The 26,109-nt window shown below is 47.3% G+C and overlaps 1 protein-coding gene across 1 annotated transcript in view; it reads left to right on the forward strand.

The window, feature by feature from the left end:
• The window catches only part of TG (thyroglobulin), a gene marked incomplete at its 5' end in the record, with an annotated part of 180,634 nt that overhangs the window by 2,397 nt on the left and 152,128 nt on the right, over nt 1–26,109 (forward strand). Inside the window, 14 exons of the mRNA XM_084747919.1 lie at nt 222–425; nt 745–904; nt 8,450–8,556; nt 9,209–9,352; nt 9,552–9,737; nt 13,872–14,969; nt 15,681–16,268; nt 17,436–17,675; nt 20,972–21,109; nt 21,461–21,538; nt 22,066–22,178; nt 24,142–24,244; nt 24,936–25,136; nt 25,849–26,058. Of these exons, the coding sequence (XP_084604045.1) occupies nt 222–425; nt 745–904; nt 8,450–8,556; nt 9,209–9,352; nt 9,552–9,737; nt 13,872–14,969; nt 15,681–16,268; nt 17,436–17,675; nt 20,972–21,109; nt 21,461–21,538; nt 22,066–22,178; nt 24,142–24,244; nt 24,936–25,136; nt 25,849–26,058 (3,570 nt within the window). The remainder of the gene's footprint in view (nt 1–221; nt 426–744; nt 905–8,449; nt 8,557–9,208; nt 9,353–9,551; nt 9,738–13,871; nt 14,970–15,680; nt 16,269–17,435; nt 17,676–20,971; nt 21,110–21,460; nt 21,539–22,065; nt 22,179–24,141; nt 24,245–24,935; nt 25,137–25,848; nt 26,059–26,109) is intronic.

The raw sequence follows: 26,109 nt of genomic DNA on the forward strand, positions 1-26,109 counted from the left end.
CAGAAATCCCGATTCAGACACTCTTTTAACCTTACAGCAAGCTCCTCTACAGTGTCGGGGAGCTAGTGAGAGCCACCCTACACTGACTTAGTTCCCAACATGCTGTAACATTCTGAATGTCTGGCTGAGTGTCCCTCAGGGAGGAAGGGTCCTCCTGAGCTCGATGCTGATCCTGCTTGCTCCCTAACAGCCCTCCGCAGATGCTTCTCCTTGTCCCCCAGGTCTGTCCTTCTGCCAGCTGCACAAGCAGCAGGTCCTGCTGAGCAGCTACATTAACAGCACAGATGCTGTCTACCTTCCTCAATGCCAAGATTCAGGGGACTATGCGCCAGTGCAGTGTGACGTGTGGCAAGTGCAATGCTGGTGTGTAGACACAGATGGGATGGAGGTGTACGGCACCCGTCAGCTGGGGAGGCCAGCATCGTGTAAGTGTCACTGTCATGGACACCAGAATCCCTGGTGGGCTACAGTTTGGCTCCACATGAATCACATGGCTGACAACACATAGAATGCCTAGGCTTTGAGGGAGAGGAAAAATTTCACAGAGGCACTTGCATGATTTTTAAATCATTTCCACAGATCCTGGCTTGCTGGCTGACAGCTACAAGCCCAGACGGGATTTCAACAAATACTTGTGAGCCTCTGATGGCCTTTTGAGCACTATTGGGTTTCCATGGGTCATATTGGTAGCATAAATACCTAGCCATGCGTAAGTACTGAACAGCTTTGCCTGAAAATGTTTAGGTCCAAGGAGCTGTGAGATAAGAAGCCGTCGCCTCCTCCATGGGGTAGGAGACAAGTCACCACCCCAGTGCTCTGCAGAGGGGGAGTTTATGCCTGTCCAGTGCAAGTTTGTCAATACTACAGACATGATGATTTTTGATCTGATCCACAGTTACAACAGGTAAGGGGGCCTGGCCTCGGCGCGAGGAGTAGAGGGGAGCACTTCAGGGGCCATTGGCCCTTCAAGCTTACATATGCATCAGGATCTGGGAGTGCTATGTGTCACATGCAGCCTGAGATGCCTTGCCCTCATTTGTCACTGACAGGCAAGTTCAGCCTGTTGGCAGGTTTTTTAACAAAGCCATCTGGGAACAGCAATTGAAATCACAATTTCACGGTCTTGGTCAGTGTTCCATCGCTGTAGGGAGACACCATGACCATGGCAAGTCTTATAAAAGAAAGCATTTAAGTGGGGGCTTGCTTACAGTCTCAGAGGTCTAGTCCATTGTCATCATAGTGGGAAGAATGGTAGCATGTAAGCTAAGAGTTACATCCTGATCTATGGGCAGAGAAAGAGAGACTCTAGGCTTAACACAGGCTTTGAACCCACTTCCTCCAATATGCCACACCTCCTAATCCTTTCAAATAGTGCTACTTCCTGGTGGTCTATGGAGGTGGGTCACCTATGATGACTATTCACACTCAAACCACCACATACATGTATGCTCAGCCTACTGTGCAAATACAAATGGCAGAGTGTGAAGACCTACACATCAGGCTCTTTGTTATGTTGTTCTGCATCCTAGAAGAGAACTGGGGAGGAAAGAGACTGTCCTGCAAACAGAGAGAGTGGCTGAGTCAATGTAACATACCATAAATATTTGTATAGCTGCTCAAAAAAAAAAAATCGGGGGGCATCAGAGCCAGGGATGTTGACTTGAGCAGGATGCCAAAGCATGTGTGCTAATGCAACCCAAAATGAGCAGTGCACAATTTAATTATTAAAACCCCGTAGCACAGAAGTTCGTTATATACGTGCATATATGATCCTGTCATCAGATGAGTAGTCTGGGTCTGGGTAGAACCAAGAGCAGAGGTGATATGAAGGACCACATGGTTGTTGAGGGCCACCTGGAGATGAGGGCTGCAGGGGAAGAGTGGACAGGAAGGGAATCCTCATCACAGGGAAGATAGCCCATTAGACAGCATGGGTATGACGGCACACATGCGTTTCTCTCAGTTCCGTATGTGTGTGAATTTGTAAGGGACTTTCCCCTCTAAATAACAAATATAAAATGAGAAGCACCTTATACACTCTATCCCAAATATCCAGGTAGTATCTGGCTAACCTGGAGCAACCCCGTGATTGTGAAGGGCCCCGTAGACTTTAGATGACATCAGCCCATTCTGAATAGAGAGAAAAGAAAGCCCAGCTTGTGTGAACACTGCTGTGGGAGAACCTGAGCCGCCATGTGGCTGCCTTCCAGAACAGCCAGTTTCTGTGTGAGAGAGAACGTTCCCATGTGTTGTGCCAGAGGGGTCACGGACCGTGCCCCAAGTGCAGGTCCCACAGACAAACTTGATCTGAGTTGCATAATACTTTAGACGCTTGCCATTTTCGTTAGGTTGCATCCTGCAAGGTTTTCACGAAATTCATTATCAGCAATTTCCTACGTTCAGCCTAAAACACAAAACTCACGATACACTTTAAAAGGCTGAAGTCGGAGATTGCATGCATTTGTTTATGTGGTTAAGAAGGTTGCCTTCAACTGTCTGCTTTGTACCAAACCCTTCTGTGTCCTGGGTCTCTCTCAGAGCTTCTCCATCTCATTCCTGTTAGTCTTGTCTTGTTTCCTGTACTACTCTGCCCCATAGCCTTTGCCTCTGCCACCTGCAGTCTTCTTTGTCTGCCACTGTTTTGCAAAACGACCTGGTCAATTACCTTTCTATAGCCTCCCCAGTATTCTCTGCTCTGGTCACTGGCCATGGTTAAGCTCTCCTGGGACTTCACTTAGGAAGCCACTGAGAACATGCACCATCCCAACTTGTTCATCGTCAGGGAATTCTTGTGCATCCAGTTTCAGAAAAATGTAGGTTAGATTCCCCACCCCCACCCTCACCCCCACCCCACCCCACCCCCCCGGTGCTGACTACTGATTAGCTTAGCTTAGAGCACGGGGCCATCAGGCAGCCCAACTCACCGACTGCTCATCTTCAGTTCACATCCGATGCGAACTGCATCCAAGGAATTTTAGATAACTTTAAAGCAGACATAGTTAGAAAGCATAGTCTCTGGAATACAGCCAAGAGAACTGAAGACTTTAAAGAGCTCACCCAAGGAAGAATATTAGACTTTAGAAGTGTGCTGTCTGAATTTATGTGACTCATTCTCTACAGGGCACAGAATTTTGCACACAGTAGGTCTACAACCCCCACTTTAGAGATTTGGTGGATGCTTCAAAAAACCTTTGGGGCACTCTGACATTGAGGCTCAGTTCATAGTTACTGACACAAGAGGGCACTCTAGTTAAACAGAAGTTCAGAAGCAACTGTTCCTTGTTAATGTGAACAAAGGCATTCACTTCTGAAAAGTCCTTTCTCTCTCTCTCTCTCTCTCTCTCTCTCTCTCTCTCTCTCTCTCTCTCTCTCTCTCTCTCTCTCTCTCTTGCTCTCTCTCGCTCTCTCGCTCTCTCTCTCCAGGCCCAATGACTCCTTTGGGCCAGTGGAAAGAGCTGCAAATCCATGTGGAATAGGCCAAGTTCACCTGGGGTTGACAGATAAACTATAGGACAACCAAGTTGCAGTTGTGTTTCAGATAAGCAATGGACAATCTGTTTTAATGTATGCCCTTGACAGTACCTCAAATATTTTAAGGGCTGGGAGTAGGGCAAGGCTCTGAGTTGGTAGAGCATTGCCTAAGCACCACCAGATCCTAGACTTTAAAAAACAATATCCTGGGGGTAGGGAAGAGCAGAGTGAGTACTGGGATTACACCCCAAGTTCCAAGTTCTGAGGGTGATGATGGTGACTCCATCTAGGGGCAGCAATAGTGCTTGGTACATGGAGTTCTACTGAAGACATATTTATCACACAGGACTTCGAATGTGAACAAGAAATAATCGGAGGAGAGGAGAGTCAGGGATGGCTCCTTCTGAGTAGATGGTTGAAAATGTGCTTGGGAGGGAAAAGCTACGATTTGACTCTAGAATACCCCTTGTAGATATGACATCAGCAATTGACTTACTTCCAGGGAGCCTTAGAAATCCTGAGACCTAGGGACAGCTCCTTCTACTCCCCTGTGAGGTTCTCAATGCACTGTGCCATGATTTGTGCTTGAACTTGGCCACTGTAGGTTCTTTTCCTCCCTATGAGGAAAAACCATTACTTACTATAGCAACTTGGCTGAAAAGCTAGGAGCCACGTTGTGATGGGTAATAGCTATTCTGGCTCTTCTAGATGCTCCATTTTCTTTATGGCCACAGCCAAGTCACAACTGTGGGACTTTGTCTTACCCCAAGATGCAGGGGGAGCCCTGAAGAACGTGAAGTATGGCTGGTGCCATTATCAAGGTTTTAGAAACCTGAGTTCAAATTCTTTTATCGACCCTTATCATTAATTGTTATGCTTGCCCTGCCTGCCTAGCAACAAGCCTTTCCTGAAATGCCCTAGCACATCTGTTATCCCATTTGTCTTGTGGAAAGAGTCAGGAGTACCTTAATACCACACTGAAGCATCATCATAATTGGCACATGAGACTTTGGGGAGATCCTCACAGACATTTCATCTGGTCCCCATCAAGGCACTCTATTCGAGCCAATTTGACTTGGGTACCACGTTATGTCATGTGTGTGGCCCTCTCCTAAGGACTACCTGCTCCAGTGTGGGAGAGAATCATCACATTGTCAATTTGTTAACATATTTGTTGCAGGTTAAGTTTCTGGAGGCCTGCCTACAAGACGAATAAGAGAATCTAATCCTGTGGAGGGTGTTGCAAGGGAGCCAGAGTCATGGGTGGCACTCTGTAAACCCATGGGCTAGGGCTAGGGACCAGCCATCCAGATTCCACCGGGCTTCATTTATACTAGCTCTGAGTCTGGGGTGGCTCAGTGTGAGCATCAGCTCAGAGATGCTATTGCTCACCTCTGTCTACGGTTTTCTGTCTGACGGTCTCTGCCTTCCCTGCAAGATGAAACACACACTTTTTGTTTCATTAAGTATGTCAGTTTTATCTTTCTTGGCATGTGCCTAAAACAAGATAAAGGAACTTAGCGGAAATCATGGAGAAGACTGAGTGGAAAGAGAAATTAAGAAGTCAGGACAAAGAACGGTCTAGAAAAATCTTTCTTTAAAGTTACAGAAGTGAGACGGGATTTGTGTTTGCCTTTGAGCTCTGGCTATAATCAGAGAAGAGGTTATTTTTAATTCAGAATAATCCAGTTTCACAGGCAAACACAGCCTCTTATTCTATTAAGGGTGGAAGAAGCTGTTGTCCTTGGATACTTAGCAAGGGATACTTAGCAAAGTGCCAACACCATCTTTGGATGTATAGTCTGACAATCTTCTCCTGCCAATGAAGGGCCAGTGCCCATAGGCAGCCAGCCACACACTTGATTTCAGTGATGGATATCCTGGGCCTTGGCATGCTCTGCCTTGCTTTTTCCTCCTCCAGGACTGTTCACCTCTCTGCTCTCCTTCCCACCCTTGGGGTATGTTTTGTCTGGATGTTGGAGACATGTCAGTGATCCCTCTAGACATGTCATCCATTCTTTCCTGCTCAAATAGCCAGTGGTAGCTTTAGAATGCAGCTCAAGTTTTCCTGCTTTGGAAGCCTTCTTGTGCCAAATCCATCAGCTCTAAAAATGGAGAGGGAGCCAGGCTGTCCTTCACTAGGGCCACCAGCTCAGTTTCAGGACACTGCCTTTCTTTGACTGATGTAGGGAAGGGGATCTGTCATGGTGACAGGTCAACAATGCCAGTTGAAGAGGCAACAGCCAAACTATTATAACAGTGGGAATAACTACACTGGGGGAGGGGGTCCCCAAACTCACAGGTGGAGACATCATTTCAAAACCTACCCACAAACGTTAGACTGTATTAAATCAATTTGTAAAAAAAAAAAAAAAAAAAAAAAAAAAAAAAAAAAAAGAGGAACTGAAGAGTCACTGCCAGTTGGAGGTAGGGCCCCAAAGGGCCACATTCTATTTTAGTGACTATCTTACTATCTGGCCTTCTCCATGGGAAAGGAACAGTAGACGTGGGATCAGGATGCCCTGGTCCATTATCACTCTGCATCCCAACTCACCTAGTGGTCATCTGGAGCTTTTATTTTATTTTATTTTTTTTTTAAGGGAAAGATGTGAGAATCAAATGGACTATGAAAAGTGCTTGCCAGTGTGTCTGCCTATTCCATACACAGTGAATGTTACTGTTTCTGAGTGGCATTAACAGTGACAAGAATTCTACCACACTTATTCAAGGCCCCCAGGCCTTCCCAGTGAATACAGAATTGATGAGAAATGATCATGCAGGCACAGGGTCAGCTCCACAGGCACCGAGGCTTGTGCTGGGGAGTGGCAACAGCAGATTTCTAGGTAATGGTCCTGAAAGGATGGAAGGACCCTCCTCTGGCTGAAGTCATGGAGAGACTCTCAGAATGCAGGGAAAGGAAGAGGTCAAGAGAGGCCACATAGAGAGCACTAACAGTACTGCTCTGTTCATAAGACCAGGAACCTCAAAAGGGGGACTAGAAGTGATTCAGAGGCCCTGGAGGATCATGCCTTCCCCTGGGCTGAGGTGGGCCTCTGGATGTCCTCAGCACTTCATGGTGTAGGGAAATTTAAACGGCATGTGCCTCTTGCTGGAGGGGATGTCTGAACCCCCTCAGCATCTGGGGAACTGGTATGTGAATTTGTCATTAATATGGTATCTTTAGCATCTCTTAGATGCCAGGGAAAGTGAGTTGTGGAGAACCCACAGAATAATGTCACAACAGACACGTGCATCAAAGGACATGAGACAGGAGCCAAGCCCAATGCACACTATTGGCGTATTCCGGGATCAGATGTTGGATAAGGCCAAATGTGAATTTAGGATACTAGGATTAAGCCAGAAAGGGAGCCCATATTCCTTGCCGCCTTCATCTCAAAGCTGAGGTGAAAATAATACCATTACCTTGTGAGGAGCACTAATGAGTCAATATATAGCGGAGAGTTTTGCAGTTGTCTTTCGCAAGGCAGGGCTTAACAAACAGAAGCCACTACTTTATTATCATCACCACTTTTAAAACCAAATTATCCCAGTTTCCAATGAATAAGCTTTTTGTTTTTGTTTTTGTTTTTTTGAGATAGAGGTTCTCTATCTCTATGTGCAGCCCTTGCTATCCTGGAACTCACTCTGTAGACCAGGTTGACCTCAAACTCACAGAAACTCACCTGCCTCTGTCTCCCAAGTATTGGGATTAAAGGCATACACCACCATTATCCAGAGAACTTTCAAAAATTATGTATCTCCTCTCTGTGGGAAGAAGACAGCTTTTTATTTTTACTTTTGCAGCATCCATTTCCACATAATCCATAAGCCCACGGTAATAGGCAAGCAACATTGTAACAGGTCTATAATTATATAACACTTTCATGTATTTTTAAAGCAAACTTGGCCTTTGGACTCTAGGGTCCTTAGCTGATATCTTGCTCATAAAACCCACTCTATTAACTAATACCTGTGTCTGCCCGTGTTCAGAGTTGGACAGCCCCCCCCCCCTTACATTGACTTCCAAGCTGGATTTTTCACGGTAGTGACCATTACGGGTGTATTTGCTATCTTATACCTGTCCCTTTTCAGTGTTGTTCCCTTTTGCTCATTTATGAGTATCACCGTCATCTGTAGTATTTCATCCAGTGTGGGGGCTAGCATAGTTCACTTCAATTCCCCACCATTGCACATGCAGGCTCTTTTTAGTATTCTGCTAGAAGTTCCTATGTAGCAGTAGAACTCTGTGTGCAGAGAGCAACTTGCCATGCTAGGTTTTCAGACAAGGTACAAGCACACGCTTGAATACAATCTGCTAGTTACACAGGACACGAAAACATCTCCTGGTATTGAATAAACAGGAAAATTTTCTTTGCTGACTACTTCATTGCTCATGGGAGGACCTCCTCTATGACTAACATTACTTTAGTCTCCTCAGATGCAAAGATGGGGACCCAGCAAACGGGCTCAGTGTAGCATCTGCTGAGACAGAAACAAATGATGAAATCGATTGGATTTCGTGGCATTTAATGATGGAGTGGCAACACTTCCTCCTTACAGATCTCCTATAATAGAATCTGTCTTCTTCTTTACAAGCTCTTGAGAATTGTAAGAAGCCCTGGAAGCAGTTGCTCTCACAAAATGAAGCCCTCTGAAGCATGCCTGTAACCAAACCTGGCCTTTGCACTCTGTGGTTACGCTGTTAGGGAAGCTGACGTAATGCTCATCATGACCTGCTTTCTCTCTGGTCCTCTGAGACACATGTGTGAACCCAGCATGGCCAAATGCTACCCCCGAGGAAAAGGGCTAATGGGTAGATGACAGCTAAGCATAGTCTGACCTTGCTCTGGCTAAATTATGCCAGCATAGGAAAGAGCTGCAATGGCAGTTTCTCAGCTGAGGACTCTGCCACAGTGATTCTGACTGAAGATGGCTCATCTTTTATGAAATGGTGACCATGCGTCTTTCTCTCTGTCAGGTTCCCAGATGCATTTGTGACCTTCAGTTCCTTCAAGAGCAGGTTCCCTGAGGTGTCTGGGTACTGTTACTGTGCTGACAGCCAGGGGCGGGAGCTGGCTGAGACAGGTAATCAGCCACACTTCTGGCAATGCAAAGGAATCAAGTGCAATTTTTGCACTCTAGTGCCTAAGGCAGAAATAACACTGGCATTCTACATCCTTGCTGGGTTGCTGTGGGTGTGAAAGAAGCCAGCTATGGTACTCTGCCTCTGCTGAAGCTTCTCCTTGCTTGAGCTGGTGCCATTGCAGGCTGAAAAAGGTGCCCACCTTGCTGTGTGGCAAGTGAAAGACAGGGCAAGTTGTCAGCCTCCTTCTCCTGGTGGCATTCCTCTGTGCTCTCAACACTGCACAGCTACAACAGCAGCCCTGACTTTGTAAACTATTAGAGTATTATTCCAGGCACATCCAACCTATGGCCCAAGGGCTGCATCGGGCTGCCTATGGCCAAGGATAACCACAGATATGGCCCTGCAAAAATCACAAACCTATTAAAATGCTGTGCCTATTTCTGTCATTATTTTCTAACTTGGTTGCACGGTTTTCAAGCATGAACTTTGTAGCCAATGACAAAGTGCAGTGTCTATAGGATGGACATTCCTGGACCCACTGCAGAATGCTGCTGGTGAAGATTCTGGTCTTTTGACTTCTGTCAGCTCAGCAAGGTTAGCGCTTTCTTTCCTGAGAACCCCGTCCCTGAAATCCTATTTGCATGTTTTCAGGTTTGGAGTTGCTACTGGATGAAATTTATGATACCATTTTTGCTGGCTTGGACCAGGCCTCCACCTTCACTCAAAGCACCATGTACCGGATATTGCAGAGACGCTTCCTGGCCATTCAATTAGTCATCTCTGGCAGATTCCGATGTAAGTAGCCAGCCAGTAAGAGCCATGTGCTTCTGCTGTGGAATCACTGGGGTCTTGGAGTCACTTCCTTTTGCATGGCTATTGCACCAAAGTAAGGTTAGAGAATTAGCTGTGGGGTAGCAAATCTCCATGCAGGCAATGAACAAACAGACCTTACTCACGTATGCCTCCTTTGCTGTGTGGTGTGTTTTTTTTCTAGGTCCCACCAAGTGTGAAGTAGAGCAGTTTGCTGCCACAAGCTTCGGCCATCCATACATCCCAAGCTGCCACAGAAATGGGGGCTACCAAGCAGTACAGTGCCAGGTGGAAGCGATGTGCTGGTGTGCGGATGCCCAGGGTATAGAGATCCCTGGCACTCGGCAGCAAGGGCAGCTACCATCTTGTGGTAAGTTTCCTCTTAGGGGTGAGTATTCTGCTCTCTGCAGAGCCTGTCTGTTTCTTTGGGCCAGTTTCTCAGGAGCTCACTAATCAACTGCTGACTGAATGTCCCCCAGAGACCTTTCAAGCTGTGTGTGACTGAAGACTGGCTACTGCTTTTAACTTGCAGTGGGTGTTTGGTCTTGTGTCAGACATAGTTACTGTCTCAGAAAACCTAAGGAATACCACTGGACTCATAGAAAACAAAAAAGACAAGAGAACTGAGTTTTCATGTGTTGTGGGAGGAGCATGTACAGGAAGCTGACAGAGCAGCAAGGGAAAAGTTTGTTAATTCTATTTCAAAGGACGAAGGAAGGCTTCATGGATGAGGGGCAGTTGCTCAGAGTGTCTGTAATGAAGGCTCTTCCTAGCTCTGAATCTATAAGGATGGTTGAGGCAAGGCTACAATATGAAGTGCACATTGTGACATGGGGGAAAGGCAGGAAGAAGCAAGAGTGCATCCTTTCTCATAACCAAGGCTTTGGCTTCATGCTGGAGGAATTGAGGCTGGTATGAGGCTCATCCTGGAGAGATGAGCTGTTGGGCTGTGTGTGGGATATATGCCTCCAAGTAATGTTAGGTGAGGAGCTGGAGGAAGCCTTGAACCTGAGATAAGGTAGCCAGTTAGAGTGTTACCTCAGTGTCCTTAGGAAAGGTAGTGAAGAGGTCATGACTTAGAGCTGTTGTCCAAAATTAACACAAACTGGGTCCCTTAAGACAACCAAAGCTCACTCACCAGCTTATAGGACTGGAGGTTGGAAGTCCAAAGTCTAGGTGGGAGCAGAGGCTGTTCTGTGAACTCCATTGGGAGCCTCTCTTGAGGCCACCCATCCTTTGACTCCCTACTCTAATCTCTGCCTCCTCCCCAGTGCCTTTGTGGCTGTTCTTAAAAGAATATAAGTTGTGTTGGACTAAGAATTGTCAATCCAGTGTGGACTCATCTCAAGCAGTGACACTTGCAGGGACACGTTTGCTGCAGTAGTACATTCTGTGGTTTTGAGAAGAGAGATGTATCTTGGAAGGGCATTATTCTAGCTGGTGTGCTAAGGCAGAAGGAGGGCAGGTGTGAACTTTGGCCCTGTCACCAGGCATCTCAGTAAGGCCCCAGGGATTGGGAAGGATGTTGTAATGTGGAAGGAAGAAACGCAGGAACACATAGGCTTCCAACTGGGAGAGCTACGCTTTGAAACAGAAAAAAAACTCAACTCTCATGGCTGCAAATTAGATAGAGACAAATGTTGATATAAGTCCTATTAAGTCCATCAACTTCTGTACCCCGACACTTTAGATAGTCTTCTTATTGTTTGGTGAGTGTACAGATGTCATAAAAGAAGAGTTTAAGGCCTTGCCTTGGAGGTATTTGTGGCCACCACCCACACCAACCATAGTTAGATCAAAACCTAGAGAATGTTGTACCTTGCACCCCTTGGGTGAAAAGGAAGAATTGTAGTTTTCCAAGTTAAAGCAGGAAGTCTGATGAATGTGTGGCTGGGCCTTAGGTTTTCACTCTTTCTCTGTCCGTCCTTAGCAGCAGTAACCAACAAATATGCGGAGAGAATCTCAGTGTAGGCAAGCGAAGCAATGCATTCACTTCCTCTATGCCTCCTGTGATGTCAATTATGGGATGCCATGGCCTTGCTAAGGGATCTGCTCAGCTTTATATATTGCCAACACACACATACACACACACACACACACACACACACACACACACACACACACACACACACACACCCCTCTGTGTGTTCCAGTTCTTTCCCTGTTGCCTGGTTACAGAGGAGAGTTGGCTGGCTTCCTTATGGCATCTGTTTGAATCAAGAGGAAAGAATTATTTTTACAAGTTGAGAGTGGGGTGGTGGTTTAGAAGGCCCCTTAAGATTTGTAGATTTATGGAGGGGAATGGAGCTTGGTTATGTCCACCTATGTGACGAGAGCCAGATGCTGCTCACAGTCTGGCTTTTTTCTCCCAAGGACACTTACACAGAATGTCCTGGCCATGCAGAGTTGACTAAATCATTTACCTTTTCACCAGTAATTTCATGGAAAGCCCAAGAAGCCCAAGGAGTGTGTGCCAAGTGTGCTTGCTGGGACAGCACTTTCTAATTATAATATAGAAAACAAGACAGTAAGCATCCATTCAGTTACTCTGTGTCTTTTTATTGGAGAATTGAGACCATTGATGTTGAGAGATATTAATGACCAGTTACTGTTAAGAGTCTTAATTTTGATGTTGGTTCCAGTCGAAAGCTTGTGTAGTTGTGCTTTTGCCATGGTATAGTTATCTATTTCCTGAGTAGTTTTGGTTGTAGCTTGTCCCTTTGGGATGGAGTTTTTCTTCTAGTACCTTCTGTAAAGCTGGATTTGTGGATAGGTACTGTTTGAATTTGTTTTTGTCATGGAATATTTTGTTTTCTCCATCAATGGTTATTGATAGTTTTGCTGGGTAAAGTAGTCTGGCCTGGCATCTGTGGTCTCTTAGGGTTTGCAGGATCTCTGTTCAGGCCCTTCTGGCTTTTATGGTCTCTGCTGAGAAGTCGGGTGTAATTCTGATAGGTTTTCCATTAAATGCTATTTGGCCCTTTTCCCTTGCAGCTTTTAATATTTTTTCTTTGTTCTGTATATTTTGTGTTTTGATTATTATGTGATGGGCAGTTTTCTCCACAGTTGAGTGGAGAGTGAGGACTGACTTTCACACATACTCTGGTGCCTCATATTTGACCATGTCACCTGGATGGGGAGGCCTGGTGGCACTCAGGGGAAGGATAGCAGGCTACCAAGAAGAGACTTAATACAGGGGGAGGAAGTCCCCCTCAGTCACAGTTGTAGGGGAGGGGAGTAAGGAAAATGGGAGGGAGGGAGGAATGGGAGGATACAAGGGAGGGGATAACCATTGAGATGTAATAGGAATAAATTAATAAAATTAAATTTAAAAAAGACAGTAGTAGGATATGCTGTGTCTTTTTTTAATGTTGTGTCTTTAATATTACATATCACTATATAGGAAAGTGTTTCCTAATCAGAGCACAGTGCTGGTACTGGTCTCATTCTGAAAAAGAGTATACACTGGACAAGACCACACACTGAAGGAAATAGAGAGTCACAGGAAGAGCATATGGTTAAGCGTTAAAGTCCATTGAGAATTTCAGCAAGAGAAAGCTGGGAAGCAGAAGCTTAGCAATACAAATAGGACTCTGTTAGCAAACTGGGCCCCCTAAGGCTGCCAGAGCCAATCGCTACACAGTGGGTGCCTCACAGCAGAAATTTGTTCTCTCACAGTTCTCACACTGGAATCCAAAAGCCAAGGCGGGGACAGAGCCATTCACACACTCCCTTTGAACATTGTGGTTGGCAATTTCTGGCGTTCCTTGGTTTTATGACTGCATCTACCGGGCACTCCAGGCTGGCTGTCTTGAGCCTCACTGGCCTGTTTCCTGTGTCTCTTCCTATAGAGCTATCAACCACTGGATTCCTAGTTCACCCTAGGCTAGATGGTATCATCTTAACTTGATTATGTCTACCAAGACTTTGTTTTTAACTCACATTTAGGGGCCCCACGTGGAAAAAAAGGTTTCAAGGGACAGTATTCAGAGCAATGCAAGTGTGACCAGGTTTTCAGAAAGTGGGCTGGTGTCTCATAGACTTTCTGTAGAAAAGCATCAGGCTAGTGTGAGGTGGCCAAGTGGTCATGGCGACAAGAGCATTTACCTTCAAAACTAGGCCCACAGAGGTAGCTAGGGAGAAGGGAAGCCATACGTGGATACAAAAAAAAAAAAAAAAAGGAAATAATCTAGGTGGTAGTGGCATGTGCCTTTAATTCCAGCCATTAAGGAGGCAGAGGCAGGCAGAGTTCCTGGTAAGCCTGGTCTACAGAGTGACTGACTTCCAGGACAGCCGAGGCTACACAGAGAAACTCTGCTTCAAAAAACAGACAAATAGACAACAACACAAAACCCCAAGCAAACAAACAAACAAACAAAGGAGATGGTCCACAATGCAAGTATGAACTTTAGGAATCTTACTACCAGAGGCATGGGGACCTGGCAGAGGGCAGATCCTCAGGGCCAATTGCTCTGCTAACTATGTTTTTTATTGTTTCATGCAGCTGAAGATCAGTCGTGTGCCTCAGAAAGGCAGCAGGCCTTGTCTAGGCTCTACTTTGGAAGCCCAGGTTACTTCAGCCCACAGGACCTGTTGTCTTCTGAGGACAGGCCGGTCCCTGCGAGTGGTGCCACACTGGACATATCCTGCTCACCCACAATCAAGGCTCTCTTTGTTGACTCTGGGCTTTTGCGTTCTATGGCTGTGGAGCAATACCAACAGCTTTCTGTATCGGGGAGTCTGCTCAGAGATGCCATCAGAGCAATTTTCCCCTCCCGAGAACTGGCAGGTCTTGCCCTTCAGTTCACCACCAACCCCAAGCGACTCCAGCAAAACCTTTTTGGAGGGACATTTTTGCTGAACGCCGCCCGGTTTAACTTGTCTGGTGCCATTGGTACAAGAAGCACGTTTAACTTTAGTCAGTTTTTCCAGCAGCTTGGTCTCCCAGGATTCCAGGATGGAGACAGAGCAACTGATCTAGCCAAACTACTTCCTGTGGGATTGGACTCCAATTCTACCCCAGAAACTCTCCGTGTCTCCGAGAAGACCGTTGCTGTTAATAAACCAGTTGTGGGTACCTTTGGTTTCAAAGTCAACCTACAAGAAAACCAAAACGCCTTAAAATTCCTTGCTTCTCTCCTGGAACTTCCGGAATTTCTTGTCTTTTTGCAGCGTGCTGTTTCTGTGCCTGAAGATATAGCAAGGGACTTAGGAGATGTGATGGAAACGGTGTTCAGCGCTCAGGCCTGCAAACAGACACCTGGAAGGCTCTTTGTCCCATCGTGCACTGCGGGAGGAAGCTATGAGGAGACCCAGTGCTATGCTGGGGAATGCTGGTGTGTGGATTCCAGAGGCAAAGAACTCAATGGCTCAAGAGTCAGAGGTGGACGCCCGAGGTGCCCCACCAAGTGTGAGAAGCAAAGAGCTCAGATGCAAAGCCTTGCGCGCAGCCAGCCTGCCGGTTCCAGCTTTTTTGTCCCTACATGTACTAGTGAGGGAGATTTCCTGCCAGTCCAGTGCTTCAACTCAGAATGTTACTGTGTTGATGCTGAAGGTCAGGCTATTCCTGGAACTCAAAGTAAAGTTGGTGAACTCAAGCAGTGTAAGTCTGTGTGGTATTTAATGTAAAGATTCTTGAATCTGTTTAGACCTGTATTTGATACATTGTAAGAAACCGAGTTCGCTCATGACTAAAGAGCAAACCTCAGAGAATAGAGTAGTTACTTTAGCTAAATATTATCCATGGAAACCTGGCCAATATTGGGCGTTATAGTGAGCTGATAGGGATATTTGGTTGTTACTTAAGAAAGTGCACATACCTGGGCGGGGAAGATGACTCAGGTGGTAAAGTGCTTGCTGCACAGTTATATGGATCTGAGCTTGTGTCCACCTAAAATCATGTTGAGCGTCGTGCATTTGTAACCCCAGTGTTGTGGGTACGGGGAAGGTAAGAATGGGTAGAGCTAGAGCTCACTGGCCAGCTGGCTTATCTAAATTGGAAAGCTTCCAGTTCGGTGAGAGATCCTGCCTTAAACAGTAAGATGGAGAGTGATTGAGGGAAACATCTGACATCAGCCCCTGGCCTCCATATACTCACACATGTGCTCAAATACATACATACGCAAACATGTAACACACATACAATGGAAAGTGCCACATGCTTTTCTGTGACACTGGCCATGTTAGTAACTGAGTTACTCACCAGGTTGGATGTCATTTTTTAATTTAGTACTGTTAAGGCTTATGTGACTAACAGTTAAGCAGTCTCCTTCATCTTTTTGGCTAATTCAGCTTGTTCATGGTTCTTCTCCAGGTCCCAGTGTCTGCCAGTTACAGGCTGAGCAAGCCTTCCTTGGGACAGTGCAGGCCGTGCTCTCTAACCTCAGCATGCTACCCTCCCTCTCCAGTGTCTACATCCCCCAGTGCGGTGCCAGTGGGCAGTGGAGGCACGTGCAGTGCGATGGACCCCCTGAGCAGGTTTTTGACTGGTATGAACGATGGAACACCCAGAACGGTGATGGCCAGGAACTGACCCCAGCCACACTGCTGGTGAAGATCATGAGCTTCAGAGAAGCAGCTTCCAGAAACTTCAGTGTCTTTCTTCAAAGTCTCTATGAGGCTGGCCAGCAAAACATCTTCCCAGTGCTAGCACAGTACCCTTCCCTTCGAGATGTTCCACAGGTAGTGCTGGAGGGGGCATCGACTCAGCCCATGGACAACATTCTCCTGGACCCATACATCTTTTGGCAGATCCTAAATGGTCCACTCAGCCAATACCCAGGGTCCTACTCAGACTTTAGCATGCCTTTGGCACACTTCAACCTCAGGAGCTGCTGGTGTGTGGATGAGGCTGGCCAGGAACTGGATGGAACACGGGCGAAGCCAGGCGAGATCCCAACATGTGAGCTAACTTATATAGAGACTCAATTTCATGTTTCCTTTGAAAAGGCTTTCTGGTGGGAAAGCCTCGGTAGGACCAGGGCATTTCTGGGAGCCGTGTCAACACATATCTATCTATCTATTCTTCAGTCATGTGCCTTTCCACTCACCCAAACATTCATCTTCCCATCTGCCCATCCATCCACCACCCATCCACCCATCTATCCATCCATCCATCCATTCATTCATCCATCATCCATCCATCAACCTATCCATTTACCTATCCACCCATCATCCACCAATCCATGCATCCTTCCATCCATCTGTTCACCCATCCACCCGTCCATCCATCCCCTCACCCATACCTTCTTATACCTGTCCACCCAAGAGATAGGTGACCCAGATAAGTTTTTGTAGGATGATGAGACTGTCTAGCAATTCTGAATCAACTGTCTAGTGAGGAACTTGCTGAAGTTATATGACTTTTGCAGGCCTCAGTGTCTCATCTATATTTTGGTGTCCAGGTTAGCTTTAAATTGTCAATTTGGCACCACCTAGGATTATCTGGGAAAAAACTCAATTGAGGAAATATCTAAATCATACTGGCCCATGGATATGTCCTTGGCGTATTCTCTTGATTGTTTATTGACGTTGTAAGGCCCAGACCACGGTTGGCAGTACCATTCCCTACTCAGGTGGTACCAAACTATATTCAAAAGCTAGCCAAGCATAAATTGCTTGCCAGCCAGCAAGAAAAATTCTCCATGGTTCCTGCTGCATTTCTTTGGCTCTGAGGGAAGTTCAGTGGTCAGAAGCTATGCTGTGTGAAATATCAGTGCTGCCTTCAAGTTCCTGTTGAGTCTGTTTCAGCTTCCTTCAATGGTGGTCCATGGCCTAGAATTGAAAGCCATTGAAATCCTTTCTTCCATATGTTGTTCTTTGGTGGGGACAGTACAGCAATAGAAATGAAACTTGGACTTGTGGAAGTAAGTGTCTTCTTAGACTGGTACCCAGATTAAATTAGATCCTGTGAATGTATTTCATATGAGTCTAGCATGGTGTAAACACTGCATGTCACCAATCTTCTGCAGGTTCCCCCATGAATGGCTCCTGAAGGAGGTCAAGAAGAAAGTGCAAAGAGAGCTGGACTTGGTGACTGAATCCACCTGTGCTCTTTGATTTGCCCTAGGTCCCGGACCCTGTGAGGAAGTGAAACTTCGTGTCATGAGGTTTATTAAGGAAACGGAAGAGATTGTCTCAGCCTCCAATGGCTCTTCCTTTCCACTGGGAGAGAGTTTCTTAGTGGCCAAGGGAATCCAGCTGACCAGTGAGGAGCTTGGCCTTCTTCATCTCTACACATCCCGGGAGGCTTTCTCTGAGAAGTTTCTACGTGGGAGTGAATATGCCATTCATTTGGCTGCTCAGTCCAGTGAGTGTTGTGTTCAAAGGCCTCACCCCATCTCATTTGGGGAAAGCAAGAGCTTGCATCTAGCTCTCTGGGACTTAATTTGGTTGCCATGGGGCTGCCAGGTTGCTGGGAATGCAGAGCAGTTCTGTGCCCCTAGACAAAGCTTTACCTAAAGGTCCCATGATCCTTCAGCAGAGTCCTGGGGGCTTCACACTGGGCACTGTAGGTGGCCCCTGCAGCCTTTAGGACCATAGTCTTGTTAAAAGGCCCCAGGTGCTCTCAATTCTTGACCTGTCTTAAGGTTCCTTTCACCCCCAAAGCTGTAGGAAGGGAGAAGGAAGATGACCCTCTTTGCTGATCAGCCATTGTTCATGTGAGCTCAGGGTATTTTGAGAGCAGGACCCAAAGGTTTGTTTCATCTACGGATGTGACAGAGGAACATAGTCCTTTGCCCTAGCAACAGCCACACAGTGGTTAAACCTAGCCCATGACAAGGCACTTGCATGCCAAGGACATGATTGGGTCTTTGGGTTAATCCTGTTCACATTTCAGAAGAACAAAGCCACAATACTACCTGTGGCTCTTTACACAGAGAAGTTGAGTCCTGGATTAGTCACTGGCCCAGATTTACTCATCTGCTAAGTATGAAAGCTGGGTCAGGAAGCCTAGTAGCCTAGTCCATGTGGTTAGTGTCCTGTGCCCTGCCCAGCTGTATATGGAAGAGCTGGAGTCACTGCTGAGACCTAGCTTGACTGAGAGGAAGCATCCTTCCTCTGCCTACAGCCTGATCTGGCAAGAGGCCCTGACCCCAGTGAGCTTTCACTGACCTCACCTTGAGACCCATCTCTCTCCCACCCTTGTTTGGGTCCCCTCCCCTTATTAGTGGTCTCTGGGGTCTCTGGGCTACCCTCCTCCTGAGAACATTTATGTGACATCAGAGAGAATTCCTGACAACAAGCTGGAGCCTTCCTGCCTTCTGCTGCGGGCACCTGCTGCTGGCTTAGGACTGGTGTCTCTGTTCTAACTTCAGAGAAGGACCTCACAAATCAGTCTGTTTCTGCTGGTCTCCATCACCAGACAACTGTTCTACAGGAAGAAGCACCATGCCTTCCCCACTTTCCTTTACACGCTCATCACTCACATTGCTGCTCTTTCTTCCCTTTTGTCCTCAGAAACATAGGGGCTTCTCCTTTGCATGGGATAGCCATTATTTTAATTCCTGTGCCTTGATTGAGTCTGATGCTCTCAAGGGAGTAGTGGTTCTGCAGTCCTGAAGCTGGCATCACTTTGATCAGTACAAAATGTAGACAGGCTGCGGCGAGCATGATTTGTTACCATGTGCCATGGTGATGTTTTCTTCAGAGGTCAAGCTAAGGGAGTTGCTCTCCTGCTAGCCTCATGCTCTGGGTCTATATACCTTGGACTATAAAGAGGAAGACTCTAGAAAGAGAACCAACCTGCACTTTGCTTTGAAATCTAGGGATTGCGGTCCCATGTCAAGGAGGGATTGAGAGCCACAAAGCACCTTTGGCAAGCAGAAAATGGTGGCAGTGTCTAGAATCTGCTGGTGTAGGGGTTGTGGATATCAACTCAATGCATGTCACCTATCAACTCTTTTAATTTAGTGGAGCACTTACCCTGGCCATTACTGAGCCCATTCCACTGAGGAGCAAATGCATGAACAGATGGGTAGAAAAACTTGCTCCTGATCATACAGTCAAGAGGTGTGATACCAGGATTTACATAGAAACTTACCAGCTTTGAGAGCTCCATGCACAGCAACAGGCTCCTTCAAATATAGATCCTGGTGTCTGACTGCATGCTGGTGCTACCCGTAGAGCTGCGATGTCTCCTCTGGAAGCCATGAGGACCATCTATGATAGGCAACAGGTTGGGAAGAACTTCCCAAGTGTGCAGAATTCTGCAAAGTCTACACCAGAAGGGATAATTTTCTAGGGTACCGAGGAAGAGCTATATCCTAGCCACTTGCATTTGTAGAAAAGTTAGAGGCCAGACAGGGGAAAATGGATGGGAGAGAAATCACACAGCTCTGTAGTGTGGCAGGAACCTGGGATGAGGATCTGGGAGATGGAGACTAGGTGGCTTTGGCCTCTGGCCACTGCTTACTTCTCTTTGTCTCTCCTCTCATGCATGCATACATAGCGGTATTTACTCCAACCGCTCCTGGGATCCCTCTTTCTTTCCTTCATTTGTTCCTTTTTTACTAGTCTTATATATACTAGAGCCTTATGTATGCAAGGCAAATACTATTCCACTGAGCCACACCCCCTTTTGTTTTTTTTTAATTAAAAAATTAATTTTGAGACAGCATCTTATTAAGTTTCCACACTGGCCTTGAATTCACCCTGTAGCTGTGGCTAATCTGCAACTTGAGATCCTCTTGCCTCTATTTCCCTGATAGTTAGGATGACAAGTGTGCACCAGCTTGCCTAGATCAGTGGTTTCTTCAGCATACATTATGAGCCAGATTCTGTTCTTTGTGTAAAATAAACATCTGTACCAAGGATCCCAAATAAGAGGACCACATATACAAGCTAGATCAGTAAATGCGTGATGTATGGAATGGTGGTGAGTGCTGAGCAGAGGCGGCATGCAAGGGCTGGAGTGCTGTGGTGTGACAGCTCTGTGTGGTCAAAGCATGCCTTCCATGTCCTGTTGTGAGGCCTCAGCTAAGTAGTTATCTGTCTGCCTCAGCTTTGTCACTGGTCAGATGGGATGCTAGTACCTCATAGGGCCATAGGAAAGACTCCGTTAATCCTTACCAGGCATGTCTAACTGCTGCTCTGTAGGCCACACGTGTCCCAGGATAACTAGGAACAGGACCCAATGGAAAGCCATAAACTTACTCAAAGCATTATGAGACATATGTAATTTTATTCTGGTAACTCAACTGTGTAGTTCTTGAGACTGAACTTCGTAGATGACAATGTTGCAGCCCAGTGCCAAAAGGATGACACATCTGATGTACAACCTACCTTTGGATGACAGTGATTCTTCTCTAGTGTACAGTGCAGCCCAGGCACAGGAAGGCACTCACCAGCCTCATCAGTGCTCTGTGAGGTTACTGTACAGAGCTGTAGAGAGTCCTCCAGTTGCAGTCTAGAGCTCACTGTCACAGAGCGATCTGCTGAGTGCCTCCGGCTGCCCAAGAGTCTAAGTGAAATTTCAGGTTGGATGCTTGCCAGGTTATAGGAAAGCTATCTTGTGAGGACCTGTCTGGAGATGTGCTTGGTTTATCTCAGGACAGAGTCCACTAGGCAGCTGTCACATTCTGCTTTTTCTTTCTGTGCCTCTAGCTTTGACTTTCTATCAGAGTCTCCGTGCTTCCCTGGGAGCGTCGGATGGAGAAGCCAGTCTTCTGTGGTCAGGGCCCTACATGCCACAGTGCAATACTTTTGGAGGCTGGGAGCCCATACAGTGTCATGCTGGGACTGGTAAGGAGACTTTGGGAAGGTGGATAAGTATTGAGGGGGTAAGAACACTTACAGTGGGGGGCAAGTGGTCCAGATTATTGGCCCCTTTTTAGCAACTAGGAAAAACTGTTAACTTCTCTACTAATAGCTATCTCCGCTATGTAAGACAAGCAGGGACTTCCAGTCAGTGTGGAGGTGAAGTGCTCATTTGCTAGGAGAGTTGGATGCTAAGTCTTTTGATGGTATACAGTGTTAGGCAGTGTTTCTGGGCCAGACAGACTACCTTGTTGGAATTGTTATGAATGCAAAACAGCAGTTTTAGGAGAGTCCCTAGCATGCCTCCTGGGCTTATGGACTATGGGTCTTTTCCAGGACACTGTTGGTGTGTGGATGGGCAGGGAGAGTTCATCCCAGACTCACTGACAACACGCTTCTCACAGATGCCCCAGTGTAAGTAAAGCCCATGGGAGTCTTTAATCTGACCTCTAGAATGGCATCTACGCTGCTGGACCTCGATCATGCAACTGTGAGGGACTCTAGGGTCTAGTCTCTGAGAATGCCTTGGACACTTTTTATTTTTATGTCCCCAGATCTGGGTCATGATGACTTTAGGCCTTCCATTTTGGTACTCTCACTGGATATGTACTAGGAAGAGCTAAGACTGGCGACAGAGCTTGGCTTTGATCTCTGTGCCCTGGCTCCTGGGCACTTCCAACTGCTGGAGTTATATCACTGTCTCACATGTATTCCTACAGCCCAGCCTCTCACCGAGGGTCACTCCTGAGCCACCGATAGCCCGCTTGACCCTTGAAAGCCACCGATACACCCCACATGCACCTGTCCCTGAACTTGAGCCTGTCACTCTTGAGGTTGTAGCTTTGTGGAACACATATCTACAGGTCTGAAGACTGGAGTTAGCCACTGCCTGCCTTCCCTTGGTTCCACAGCCATCTGTTCACAGCCCCTCTCTTCCACAGGCCCCACAAGCTGCGAGCTATCCCGAGCCAATGGACTGCTTTCAGCATGGAAACAGGCTGGACCCCAAAGAAACCCAGGTCCAAGAGACCTGTACACGCCCACCTGCCTACAGGTGAGCTTCTGTACATGCCCACCTGCCTACAGGTGAGCTTCTGTACACGCCCACCTGCCTGCAGGTGAGCTTCTGTACACGCCCACCTGCCTACCGGTGAGCTTCTGTGGACACAGGAAGGATGCAAGGAGAGAAGGTAGCTCCAACACTGGCCTCCCCTGGCTGAAGTTGGACTTCCTACATTTCTAGTTCATTCAGTATAAGACTCACAAAAGAAACTTGGATGAAATTGGCAGTATAGAAATTCATGCAGACATGTAATGCTGAGCAATGCCGTGGTCATCATGAAGGTCCATGAATATGGTCCTGTTATCAATTAATTTGTAGGGAAACTTGCCAACATAGTTTAATCTTTTTATCTTGGTTTAGAAATCACCTTCCCCTGGGGACAAGCCTTTCTAATGTCCCCAGCATGGCTGTCCTGACAAGAAAGGAAATGCGGGACTGTGACTGCTGAGGGCAGGGAGACTGATTCTGGCATGCGGCCTGGTGGCTCAGATTGTGTAGGTTCTTGCCAGCTATGATACCGATAAACAACAGCCAAGACCTGCATTGCCCAAACTGATAGCTGCGTCTCTCTGGTTTCCCTTCTCCTCCAAGGACAGGTAGTTAACTAACAGCTACACTTGATTCTGGTCTCAATGAATCGAGGCTGGTATTATCCATCTAAATTTCTCCCATCAAGTTCTCTCTGTTCTTCCCCTGGGCTTGAGTCTTACCTCTGCAGCTGAACAGCTGTGGTCAGAGGCATGCCACCTGATCTCTCTTTCTCTGTGTAGGATGATGAGGGCATCAGTGTCCCATCTTCTCTGGGGTGCTTGCGCATTCTGTGACTCACCTGGGAGGAAGGTGTTTGTGAGGCTCTTGGGAATGCTGGTTAAATGTCATTGTCTGCAGGCCAGCTATGGCATAGCATAAAGCCAGCAAGTGGCAGCCAGTGAGTGCAGCGCTCAGCACACATCGCTGGCTGGTGTTCTTCTCAAGCCAGTGTCTCTGTGCTCAGGGCTTTGGGTTGCAGAAGAAGGACGGGGCATGCCTGCTGACAGACTTCCTAGAGTGAGAGTGCTCTGAGACCAGGCCTGGGGAGATGGCTTAGTCTATAAAGTGCTCGCCTTACATGCATGGAGACCGTTGCTTCTTCCCCAGAACCTGTCTAGCAGAAGCTGAACATCATAGTGCCTTCTTTATAATCTCAGGAATGAGGAGGCAGAGATGGGTAGAAGCCTGAGGTTCCTGGCCACTAGCCTAACCTAAGTGGTGAGTTCTAGGCTCATATATAGTCTAAAAATAGTAGGTGCATGGTACCTGAGGAACAAAAGCTGAGGCTGTCCTTTGACCTCCATGCACACACAAATGCATCGATGCATATCTATACACACATGTATATACCCCCCCCCCCACACACACACATAACACAGCAAAAGAAATGATCAATCTAGTCCAGCTTCCTGGCTTTTTAGGTGCGGAAACTGAGGACTAGATAGTTGAAGTGTCATGCTTGGAAACCCTGCTAACTCAGGCCAGGCCAGGAGAGGAGAAGCCAACACTGAGAGGTAGGGCTTGGGTCACTGTCCTAGGGCATGCCTGCATTACTAACTACAGACACTTAGTGCTTCTTGAGGCTCCGTATTAAAAGGCACTTCTGGAATTTATGGAGTTATTTCTGGGCAGTGTGGAACTGGATGATGTGGGCATGTTGGAGTCCTGCTACTCCAATGGACGTTGCTCCATTGCCTCACAATCCTAAGACTCAACTTTCCCTGATCTCAAATGACACAACTTGTCATTGCTTGATGGCCAACAATTCAGAGAATGGCCACAAAGTTTGAATGGGACTCCCTAGTGGACAACCTTCTTTGTCTGGAAAAACTGTCACCATTTGTTTAGGAAGGGAGTTTTCTCTCACCAGTAAGCGAAGCTGCAAAACCTTCCATATAATGAAATGATTTTGGCTTTCTCACAGACGGGAGAGTACGTCAGGCAGCAGACAGCAGGAACAGGGACTTGGTGTGTGGACCCAGCCTCAGGAGAAGCGATGCCACCAAACACTAACGGCAGTGCTCAGTGTGAGTAACATCCCTCCCCTTGTCCTAAAGCCTGCCAGGTGAGCACTGGCCAGAGCCTCAACCCTGCCACCTCCGCAGCTGGACACAGCTCCTGATCCAAATGTGCGCCAGCTTTCTCATCTATAGAGCAGGCATTCTTCCTACCTTGAAGGGTCTCAGAAAAGCCAGTGTGGCCAAGAGATGGCTGTGCTCCGTAACCAAGAAGCAGTAGCCACTATCACTTTCAGCATCTGTCTCTGCCTATGGGAGTGCTGGCACTTTTGGGGGTCACGGGCTGTCAGCCCTGGGACACTACATGCTTTTTCCAGCCCTATGGCTCTGTGTCATGTGCTCACGTCCCCCAAGGCTAACCCTGGGCTCTTTGGCAAGGTATCTATTTCTCCCTATTTCTGGTGAATGGATTCTCACAGATCTCCAGGAGTTTCCTCGGAGGCTTCATGGGCCTCTGGTTACTGGTTCAGGACTGTGCATGGATCCACACTGCACTCTTATTACCTGTCTCTATAGTGGATCATCTCTGAAATCTCCCATGAGGGTCTAAGGCCCTCTGGGATAGGCAATGGGAAAGACAGAGCAAAGACTCCTCCAACAACTGGGCTCCTAAGGCAGGGATAATAGCGAGATATGTGGCAGCTGTGTCTGTGCTGAGTGCAAGGTCAGAACATGGTCCCCTTCACTTGTCTTTGTACAGGCCCAGGCCTCTGTGATGTTCTCAAGAGTGGAGCCCTATCCAGGAAAGTTGGCCCTGGCTACACTCCAGTTTGTGAGGCACAGGACGGCGGCTTCTCCCCAGTGCAGTGTGACTTGGCTCAGGGAAGTTGCTGGTGTGTCCTGGGCAGTGGAGAGGAAGTGCCTGGGACCCGTGTGGTAGGCACTCAGCCTGCCTGTGAGAGTAAGTCTGGAGCTGCTGCAGGGACCGTAGGCAGAAAGTCTCAAGCTATACTAGGTTGTGGTGGTGGTGGTGGGTCTCTGAGATGCTGGGCTTTTAGAACAGGAATGAGCAGGGCATCAAGACGATTGTTGTGCTGGGGAAACTGGTGTGTGCACTTACAAAGTGCATAGCCTGGACTTGAAGTTGGGAAGAGCCTGGTGCCTCAGGAATCTATTATGGCAGCTCAATGGAGTCTGGCCTGCCTTTCCCTATTGTACCTAATCAGGAGAAGCATCCTGATTGCAGGACCTCGTGGGAACTCACATTTCTGACATCTAAATATGTGACAGCTTGTTTGTTTTTATTTATGATTGAGGAAATACTGAGTGTGTGTGTGTGTGTGTGTGTGTGTGTGTGTGTGTGTGTGTGTGTGTGTGTTTCAGTAGCTGGGCTGTGAGCCCCGAGGTAAAGAGTATGGTGGCTCACTGGTTTTGTAAGGTAGCTGGAGATGCTGTTGCAAGACTCACTTTTTTTTTTTCCTGTCTGGTGAAACTGAGAGATAGTGCGCTTATCCAAAGAGAGGGCATGGAAGGAGGGGGTAAGACCCAAGTCTGGACAGAGAAGGCCACAGCCAGCAAGAGCCTGGGTCCCAATCAAGGGAAGCAGAAAGGCAGGCAGGGGCTGGGTTGAAGCCTGAGTGGTGCCCATGGCTCTTCTTCCTCTCTGCTCTCAGGCCCACAGTGTCCACTGCCGTTCTTGGGGACAGATGTGGCTGATGGAGTGATCTTCTGTGAGACAGCCTCTGGCCCAGGAGTGTCTGCTGTTCAGCAGTGCCAGCTGCTATGCCGCCAGGGCTCCCGGAGTGCATTCCCATTAGGGCCGCTGATTTGTAGCCTGGAGAGTCAGCGCTGGGTGTCCCTGCCACCACTCCGAGCCTGCCAGCGTGAGTAGAGATGGGGACACTGCACTGTGTTCCCTCACAGGGCTATTGCTA

Source organism: Acomys minous (assembly GCF_964271855.1).
Source record: "Acomys minous genome assembly, chromosome: 12".
In the NCBI taxonomy this organism is placed as follows: domain Eukaryota; kingdom Metazoa; phylum Chordata; class Mammalia; order Rodentia; family Muridae; genus Acomys; species Acomys minous.